Consider the following 10,840-nt stretch of genomic DNA (forward strand, 5'->3'; position numbering starts at 1 on the left):
TCTCCTTCCCTCTCCTTCACCCCTCTCCTTCCCTCTCCTTCACCACTCTACTTCTCTCTCTTCTCCTCCACTCTCCTTCCCTATCCTCCACCCCTCTCCTTCCTACTCCACCCCTCTCCTTCCCCCTCCTCCATCCCTCTCCTTCTCTCTCCCCCACCCCTCTCCTTCCCTCTCCCCCACCCCTCTCCTTCCCTCTCCCCCACCCCTCTCCTTCCCCCTCCTTCACCCCTCTCCTTCCCCTCCTCCACCCATCTCCTTCTCTCTCCCCCACCCCTATCCTTCCCTCTCCCCCACCCCTCTTCTTCCCCCTCCTCCACCCCTCTCCTTCCCTCTCCTTCACCCCTCTCCGTCTCTCTCCTTCACCACTCTACTTCTCTCTCCTCCACCACTCTCCTTCCCTCTCCTCCACCCCTCTCCTTCCCTCTCCTTCACCCCTCTCCTTCCCTCTCCTTCACCACTCTACTTCTCTCTCTTCTCCTCCACTCTCCTTCCCTCTCCTCCACCCCCTCCTTCCCTGTCTTCCTCCCCCTCACCATCTTACTCCTCCCCTCTCTTCCTTCATTTCTCCCTTTGAGTGATTTGTGATGAATTGCTGTCCTTTAGTTGTGTCTGAGACTGGAAGATGTTAATTCCCAGAGCCATTTGGTCCTGTCTGCCCTGGATTCAGCCTGGCCTCAGCCTTGATTCAGCCCTGCCTCAGCCTTGATTCAGCCTGGCCTCAGCCCTGCCTCAGCCTTGATTCAGCCTGGCCTCAGCCCTGCCTCAGCCTTGATTAAGCCTGGCCTCAGGCTTGATTCAGCCTTGATTCAACCTGGCCTCAGCCTGGCCTCTGGCCTCAGCATGGATTCAGCCCTGCCTCAGCCTTGATTCAGCCTGGCCTCAGCCCTGCCTCAGCCTTGATTCAGCCTGGCCTCAGCCTGGCCTCTGGCCTCAGCATGGATTCAGCCTGGCCTCAGCCTTTATTGTGCTGACTGTCCGCAGGACTGCTGCTGCAAACCACAGAGACAGGGGAAAGCAGTTTTGGAGAATGAAAAATGGGGCTAAGAATCAAACCTGTCTTGGCCACAATCATACATTTTAAAAAGCGTTGATGTATAGATAAGATATGCTGATCATGTCACCTGCACAGCCTGTTAGTAATGTCTCATCCTTCCTTACTTTGATCCTGATGTTTGAGGAAGACCGTGAGGAGAGTTTGTCCACTTTTCGTTGAGTTAGTCATTACAATATATGACATCCTCACATTTTTTTCTGACTGACCCAAACTGCCATTGCTGTCCTGTCAAACTCTCCAAGCTTCCTCTTCTGTCTGTCATCTGCCTGTCATCTGCCAGGTCTGAGTTGAGACATCGTCTAAGCAGAGCTTCTCCCCAGACAGCTAGGTATTCTATCAGCATGGGGACCGTGCGTTAATTGAAGGGGACAAAGGGGATTTCGTGTGGCTCGTACTCCTCTCTGCATACATCTGCGTGACTATGATCACCGTACAAATCAAATCCCCTGCGATGACGGCCGATGGTGTGCCGGGATAATTGCCAGACGGGGTCCAATAAGCCCTTTGTAATGGAACTCTGTCAATCAATTCACACTGCATTTCTCTCTCTCTCTCTCTCTCTCTCGCTCTCGCTCTCGCTCTCGCTCTCGCTCTCGCTCTCGCTCTCGCTCTCGCTCTCGCTCTCGCTCTCGCTCTCGCTCTCGCTCTCGCTCTCTCTCGCTCTCTCCCCCCCCTGGGTGTTTGTTCAAATTGAATAAAGAAATGAAAGAATATGAGGCTGGTGAGATTTGTTCCACTGTGATTCTGATAGTGGGAAAGAATGCTTTGATTTCATGAAGTGGAGGAGAGCAAAAGCACAAGGAGGGGAAGGTTATTTTCTTTGTCTGTCTCTAGTAATATATCAGATACAACTGCCCTGGATGTAATGGCAAATAGATGAGATGAGTAAGTAAGAGGTTTTACACTTGAGTTGGTAAAAAAATGCTATTAGACTTTAGGCCATGTCATGTAATTTGCACACTCCTCTTCATAGTGTATCCATTATGTGAACTAAATATGGATAGTTTAAACATAGAGGCAACCGTAAACTTTACATGTATTGTCTTTTGCCCCCATTCTAGCATTCCATAATTTTGTCCTCACCTGTCCCTCACCTGTCCTCGCCTGTCCTCACCTGTCCTCGCCTGTCTTCACCTGTCTTCACCTGTCCTCACCTGTCCTCACCTATCATCACCTGTCCTCACCTGTCTTCGCCTGTCTTCACCTGTCTTTACCTGTCTACACCTGTCCCCACATGTTTCACCTGTCCCACAGGTCCTCACCTGTCTTCACCTGTCCCACCTGTCCGCACATGCTCTCACCTGTCCTCACCTATCCTCACCTGTCCTCACATGCCCTCACCTGTCCTCACCTGTCCACACCTGTCCTCTCCTGTCCTCACCTGTCCTAACATGCCCTAACCTGTCCTCACCTGTCCTCAACTGTCCTCACATGCCTCACCTGTCCTCACATGCCCTCACCTGTCTACACCTGTCCTCACATGTCCTCACCTGTCTTTACCTGTCCTCACATGCCCTCCCCTGTCTTCACCTGTCCTCACATGCCCTCACCTGTCCCCACCTGTCCTCACATGCCTGCACCTGTCCTCACATGCCCTCTCCTGTCCTCACATGCCCCTACCTGTCCTTACATGCCCTTACCTGTCCTCACATGCCCTCACCTGTCTTCACCTGTACTCACATGCCCTCACCTGTCCTCACATGCCCTCACCTGTCCCCACCTGTCCTCACCTGTCCTCACCTGTCCTCACATACCCTCACCTGTCCTCACATGCCCCTACCTGTCCTTACATGCCCTTACCTGTCCTCAGCTGTCCTCAACTGTTCTCACCTGTCCTCAGATGCCCTTCAGCTTCCTGTCATCTGGCATAGATCCAATCCTTCCATATAATCCTTTCCAAGAGCCTTGTACATACGGTCCACTGCAAAGATCAACAATAAACACATTATAATTCTTGACAGACTTCTGGAATGGAAATTATATTAAGCACAGAGAATAAAGAAAACCTCTTGATGAAAATGGCTGTTTTAATATCTTAGATGTGTTCCTTATGATCTCCACACAAACTAGAAGACACATATTTATATATTAGATATATTTTTCAAGCCATTTTTGTTGTTGTTGTTACAGTTCATATACAAACAATATCTGTCAATTTAAATAAATATATTAGGGCTTTAACATGACTGGGAATAGAGAGACACATCTGTTGGTCACAGATGCAGTACCTTTAAAACAAATCAAATCAAATGTTATTGGTCACATACACATGGTTAGCAGATGTTAATGCGAGTGTAGCGAAATTCTTGTTATTCTAGTTCCGACAATGCAGTAATAACCAACGAGTAATCTAACCTAACAATTTCACAATTACCTTATACACACAAGTGTAAAGGGATGAAGGATATGTACATAAAGATATATGAATGAGTGATGGTAAAGAACGGCATAGGCAAGATGCAGTAGATGGTATCGAGTACAGTATGTACATATGAGATGAGTAATGTAGGGTATGTAAACATATACAAGTGGCATTGTTTAAAACCTGTTGGGGCTAGGGCTGTTTACTGCCCCTACTGGAGGAATTTGGTGCCCTTATTAAACAGGATACATTTTTGTCAAAAGTTGCTAATATATGCATATAAAAAATATTATCGAATAGAAAACACTCTAAAGCATCTAAAACCGTTTAAATTTTGTCTCTATGTAAAGCAGAACTCTCAGAGCATGCATTCTCCCAAACTATCTCTTGTCATCAGAAAAGTTGGCCCACCTTTGACGTCATCGCAAACACCCTTCCCAAACAGTTACAGCTCTGGGAACAGTCCCTACGTGTTCAGCGCGATCTCAGCTTTCAATGGGGCTTCTCATTGTGAGAATCGCACGCTCGCGAGAGTTTGAGCATGCCGAAAGCTCTCGGTCTCTCGAAAAAAACGGTCACTTTTATGTGCGCTCTGGTCAAGTCCTGTCTTTTTTCCAAGATCGATTGAACGGTGCCTGTGTTTCTGTTCGTTCTCACGATTGCTGTACACCTTTATAACATGTTAAAGCTTGATTATGAAGTTAGTTTGACAAGTTTACTCAACATATAATATGTAAGTTCAACGTTTTGGTGCGCATCCACTTGACTTTTGGCTACATTTCGACCGAAAAGTGTCGTGTTTGAGAACCGAAAGACGCAGACTTGAAAACTAAACGCTGTTTTGGTAAGTATAATCCCTTCCAGGTCTTCTGATGGAAGAACAGCAAAGGTAAGGGAATATTTATGTGGTAAATTTGGGTTTCTGTCGACTCCAAGATAGAGGAGCGATAATGCTAATTTTGGAGCGCCGACTCCTAGTATAGCCTAGTGAACGCAACCTGTAACGTTAAAAATAAATGTAACACAGCGATTGCATTTAGAAGAAGTGTATCTTCCTATACATATGTAGAACATGCATATTTAGTCAAAGTTTATGATGTGTATTCCTTGTTAGCTGACATTATCTGCCGAAGCTATCATCATTTCTCCTGACATTTTAGTAGCATTTTTTGAACGATGCGTCATTGTAAACAGAGATTTATGGATATATATTGCAGATCATTGAAAAAAAAATGAATGTACTGTGTAACATGTTATATTACTGTCATCTGATGAAGATTTCAAAAGGTTAGTGAAATTATTTTTCTTTTAATCCTGCGTTTGTTAATTGCATATTTTTTCCTACTTGGCTATGCAAATGAGCTATGTCTGCGGTGGTGGTTTGACATAAATATGTGCTATGTTTTCGCCGTAAAACATTTTAGAAATCTGACTTGCTGGGTAGATAAACAACTTGTTTATATTTCATTTGAGCTATTGGACTTGTTAATGTGTGGAGGTTAAATATTTTTAGGAATATTTATTGCGTTCCATGTGCCACATTACAGCTGAGGGTGTTGGGGGGGGGGCATCTGGGAACGGGTGTCCCTGTAAGGTTAAAGTGGCTAGTCATACATTTATTACATACATTTTTACATTATTAAAGTGGCTGGAGTTGAGTCAGTATGTTGGCAGCAGCCACTCAATGTTAGTGGTGGCTGTTTAACAGTCTGATGGCCTTGAGATAGAAGCTGTTTTTCAGTCTCTCGGTCCCAGCTTTGATGCACCTGTACTGACCTCGCCTTCTGGATGATAGCGGGGTGACTCGGGTGGTTGTTGGCCTTGATGATCTTTATGGCCTCCTGTGACATCGGGTGGTGTAGGTGTCCTGGAGGGCAGGTAGTTTGCCCCCGGTGATGCGTTGTGCAGACCTCACTACCCTCTGGAGAGCCTTACGCTTGTGGGTGGCGCAGCTGCCGTACCAGGCGGTGATACAGCCCGACAGGATGCTCTCGATTGTGCAAAGAAGGCCAGGGGCGTAGATCAGTTAACCAGTCCGCATCTGGTGTGACCAGGCTAGATAAACCCCTAACTGAACCATTCATTCCAGGTTCCATAAACCCCTAACTGAACCATTCATTCCAGGCTAGATAAACCCCTAACTGAACCATTCATTCCAAGTTCTATAAATCCCTAAATGAACCATTTATTCCAGGCTAGATAAACCCCTAACTGAACCATTCATTCCAGGTTCCATAAACTCCTAACTGAACCATTCATTCCAGGTTCCATAAACTCCTAATAGAACCATTCATTCCAGGCTAGATAAACCCCTAACTGAACCATTCATTCCAGACTAGATAAACCCATAACTGAACCATTCATTCCAAGTTCTATAAATCCCTAATTGAACCATTTATTCCAGGCTAGATAAACCCCTAACTGAACCATTCATTCCAAGTTCTATAAATCCCTAATTGAACCATTTATTCCAGGCTAGATAAACCCCTAACTGAACCATTCATTCCAGGTTCCATAAACCCCTAAGTGAACCATTCATTCCAAGTTCTATAAATCCCTAATTGAACCATTCATTCCAGGCTAGATAAACCCCTAACTGAACCATTAATTCCAGGCTAGATAAACCCCTAATTGAACCATTCATTCCAGGTCCCATAAACTCCTAACTGAACCTTTCATTCCAGGCTAGATAAACCCCTGATTTGACCATTCATTCCAGGCTAGTTAAACCCCTAACTGAACCATTCATTCCAGGCTAGATAAACCCCTAATTGAACCATTAATTCCAGGCTAGATAAACCCCTAACTGAACCATTCATTCCAGGCTAGATAAACCCCTGATTTGACCATTCATTCCAGGCTAGTTAAACCCCTAACTGAACCATTCATTCCAGGCTAGATAAACCCCTAATAGAACCATTCATTCCAGGCTAGATAAACCCCTAACTGAACCATTCATTCCAGGCTAGATAAACCCCTGATTTGACTATTCATTCCAGGCTAGTTAAACCCCTAACTGAACCATTCATTCCAGGCTAGATAAACCCCTAAATGAACCATTCATTCCAGGCTAGATAAACCCCTAACTGAACCATTCATTCCAGGCTAGATAAACCCCTGATTTGACCATTCATTCCAGGCTCGATAAACCCCGAACTGAACCATTCATTCCAGGCTAGATAAACCCCTAACTGAACCATTCATTCCAGGCTAAATAAACCCCTGATTTGACCATTCATTCCAGGCTAGTTAAACCCCTAACTGAACCATTCATTCCAGGCTAGATAAACCCCTAAATGAACCATTCATTCCAGGCTAGATAAACCCCTAACTGAACCATTCATTCCAGGCTAGATAAACCCCTGATTTGACCATTCATTCCAGGCTCGATAAACCCCGAACTGAACCATTCATTCCAGGCTAGATAAACCCCTAAGTGATGCGTTTTGTGTCTGATAGAGTGAGAACATTTTAAGAGTGAGAAGAAGACAATAATTCAGTAATGACAACTTTATGATGCTGTAGCATGTGAGCCTATTGATATATGAACAACATTAGAATGTATACAGTAGATTCGGGATCTTAATTTGACCAGTTCCTCACAGCAGGGAAACATTCCTGTAGAGTTATTGTGTGGATTGTAATTCATGGACATGTTTGTAGTGGGTTGAGACATCTTTCATTTGGGACAAATCAAGTCTGACATGTTAAAGTGGAAATTACAAGCTTTTACAAGCCTTTTTAAAACGTGAATAGACTACAAGTTTGCCTTTCCTGCCGTATCGTGAAATTCCTGCAACAGCAGGGTGATCAAATTAATATCCTACCTCTGTACCAATTGGCCCCAACACTTCTTAGCAGGGGCCTGTACAGCAGTAGAATGATGTAATATGTGCTGCATAGCCGATACAGGAAGAGCAATATTATTCTGACAGATGGTGACAGCAGGTGAGATGAGCTTCCTGTTCTGATGCATGTGCAGGAAGGCCTATGTGCGCTAGCTAAGTTAAATACTGAGCTCAGAGATGAATGAAAAGACATAGTGTGTGTGTGTGTGGTGTCTGTCTTCACAACGAGACAGAGGGCCATCTCGTTGGCTGAGCCCGACTGGCAGCTATAATCACTTCCCAGCCACCCCATCTAGCACAAAGGTATTTACATTTAAATATCCCAATAGAATTTAATAGATGGAGAGAAGAAAGAAAGTGATAAGCATTACAAGGAAAGCAACAGATTTTCAGGGGGAGAATGCTAAGCCTATATTGAACTATATGCACAGAGAAGAAGAGCAGAGTACATTGGAGGAGCGTTTCCTTGTTTCATAAGAAACCACTTCCCTCCTGCCCCGCATTCACTTCCCTCCTGCCCCGCATTCACCTCCCTCCTGCCCCTCATTCACCTCCCTCCTGCCCCGCATTCACCTCCCTCCTGCCCCGCATCATTCACCTCCCTCCTGCCCCGCATTCACCTCCCTCCTGCCCCGCATTCACTTCCCCCCGCCTCCCTCCTGCCCCGCATTCACCTCCCTCTCCCCGCCACCTCCCTCCTGCCCCGCATTCACCTCCCTCCTCCTGCCCCGCATTCACCTCCCTCCTGCCCCGCATTCACCTCCCTCCTGCCCCGCATTCACTTCCCTCCTGCCCCGCATTCACCTCCCTCCTGCCCCGCATTCACTTCCCTCCTGCCCCTCATTCACCTCCCTCCCCGCATGCCCCGCATTCACTTCCCTCCTGCCCCTCATTCACCTCCCTCCTGCCCCGCATTCACCTCCCTCCTCCCCGCATGCCCCGCATTCACCTCCCTCCTGCCCCGCATCATTCACCTCCCTCCTGCCCCATTCATCCCTCCTGCCCCTCATTCACCTCCCTCCTGCCCCGCATCATTCCTGCCCCGCACCTCCCTCCTGCCCCGCATTCACCTCCCTCCTGCCCCGCATTCACCTCCCTCCTGCCCCGCATTCACCTCCCTCTCCCCGCCCCGCCCCGCATTCATTCACCTCTCTCCTGCCCCGCATTCACCTCCCTCCTGCCCCGCATTCACCTCCCTCCTGCCCCGCATTCACCTCTCTCCTGCCCCGCATTCACCTCCCTCCTGCCCCGCATTCACCTCCCTCCTGCCCCGCATTCACTTCCCTCCTGCCCCGCATTCACCTCCCTCCTGCCCCGCATTCACCTCCCTCCTGCCCCGCATTCACCTCCCTCCTGCCCCGCATTCACCTCCCTCCTGCCCCGCATTCACCTCCCTCCTGCCCCGCATTCACCTCCCTCCTGCCCCCTCCTGCCCCGCATTCACCTCCCTCCTGCCCCGCATTCACCTCCCTCCTGCCCCGCATTCACCTCCCTCCTGCCCCGCATTCACCTCCCTCCTGCCCCGCATTCACCTCCCTCCTGCCCCGCATTCACCTCCCTCCTGCCCCTCATTCACCTCCCTCCTGCCCCTCATTCACCTCCCTCCTGCCCCGCATTCACCTCCCTCCTGCCCCTCATTCACCTCCCTCCTGCCCCGCATTCACCCTGCCCCGCCCTCCTGCCCCCTCCTGCCCCTCATTCACCTCCCTCCTGCCCCGCATTCACCTCCCTCCCTCATTCCCTCCCTCCTGCCCCTCATTCACCTCCCTCCTGCCCCGCATTCACCCCTTCTCCCTCCTGCCCCGCATTCACCTCCCTCCTGCCCCGCCCCGCATTCACCTCCCTCCTGCCCCGCATTCACCTCCCTCCTGCCCCGCATTCACTTCCCTCCTCCTGCCCCGCATTCACCTCCCTCCTGCCCCGCATTCACCTCCCTCCTGCCCCGCATTCACCTCCCCGCATCCACCTCCCTCCTGCCCCGCATCCCTCACTTCCCTCCTGCCCCGCATTCACTTCCCTCCTGCCCCGCATTCACCCCTCCCTCCTGCCCCCGCATTCACCTCCCTCCTGCCCCGCATTCACTGCCCTCCTGCCCCGCCCCGCATTCACTGCCCTCCTGCCCCGCATTCACTTCCCTCCTGCCCCGCATTCACCTCCCCTCCTGTCCCGCATTCACTGCCCTCCTGCCCCGCATTCACTTCCCTCCCCGCCCCTGCCCCGCATTCACTTCCCTCCTGCCCCGCATTCACTTCCCCCGCCTGCCCCGCATTCACTTCCCTCCTGCCCCGCATTCACTTCCCTCCTGCCCCGCATTCACTGCCCTCCTGCCCCGCATTCACTTCCCTCCTGCCCCGCATTCACTGCCCCGCATTCACTGCCCCGCATTCACTTCCCTCCTGCCCCGCATTCACTGCCCCGCATTCACTGCCCCGCATTCACTGCCCTCCTGCCCCGCCCCGCATTCACTTCCCTCCTGCCCCGCATTCACTTCCCTCCTGCCCCGCATTCACTGCCCCTCCTGCCCCGCATTCACTTCCCTCCTGCCCCGCATTCACTGCCCCGCATTCACTTCCCTCCTGCCCCGCATTCACTGCCCTCCTGCCCCGCATTCACTTCCCTCCTGCCCCGCATTCACTTCCCTCCTGCCCCGCATTCACTTCCCTCCTGCCCCGCATTCACTGCCCTCCTGCCCCGCATTCACTGCCCCGCATTCACTGCCCTCCTGCCCCGCATTCACTTCCCTCCTGCCCCGCATTCACTTCCCTCCTGCCCCGCATTCACTTCCCTCCTGCCCCGCATTCACTGCCCTCCTGCCCCGCATTCACTTCCCTCCTGCCCCGCATTCACTGCCCTCCTGCCCCGCATTCACTTCCCTCCTGCCCCGCATTCACTGCCCTCCTGCCCCGCATTCACTTCCCTCCTGCCCCGCATTCACTTCCCTCCTGCCCCGCATTCACTTCCCTCCTGCCCCGCATTCACTGCCCTCCTGCCCCGCATTCACTTCCCTCCTGCCCCGCATTCACCTCCCTCCTGCCCCGCATTCACTTCCCTCCTGCCCCGCATTCACTTCCCTCCTGCCCCGCATTCACTTCCCTCCTGCCCCGCATTCACTTCCCTCCTGCCCCGCATTCACTTCCCTCCTGCCCCGCATTCACTGCCCTCCTGCCCCGCATTCACTGCCCTCCTGCCCCGCATTCACTTCCCTACTTCCCCACATTCACTTCACCTACTGAAAAAACTAAACCACCTTCTGAATCTTTTCCTTCCCTCTTAATATTACCAAAACAAAACTGGGATGTGAAAAATTAGGAAAAGACCCCCCCATCCAACCCCACCCCACCCCAGCCCCCCATCCATCCCTCTACAAACACCTAAAGATTGATCATGGCCATTTTCCTCTCAGCGAGAAATACAGTTTCCAGTGGTTCACCTATTCTACTAAAACTAGAGGGTCTGTCCTTTCCTGTATCACCTCCCACTCCCTGACACTTCCCCTGACTGAGGCTTTTACGACCAAATGGACCTGTGTGAACCTTTATCAGTGTGTGTGTGTGTGTGTGTGTGTGTGTGTGTGTG

The 10,840-nt window shown here is 50.4% G+C and overlaps 1 protein-coding gene across 1 annotated transcript; it reads left to right on the forward strand.

The window, feature by feature from the left end:
• Positions 1–8,124: 8,124 nt before the first annotated feature.
• Positions 8,125–10,497, forward strand: LOC127916440 (uncharacterized). The gene has a single exon (XM_052498237.1). It carries the CDS (start codon positions 8,125–8,127, stop codon positions 10,495–10,497), a length of 2,373 nt encoding a protein of 790 aa, XP_052354197.1.
• Positions 10,498–10,840: the final 343 nt, after the last annotated feature.

Source organism: Oncorhynchus keta, chromosome 4 (genome assembly GCF_023373465.1).
Source record: "Oncorhynchus keta strain PuntledgeMale-10-30-2019 chromosome 4, Oket_V2, whole genome shotgun sequence".
NCBI lineage: Eukaryota > Metazoa > Chordata > Actinopteri > Salmoniformes > Salmonidae > Oncorhynchus > Oncorhynchus keta.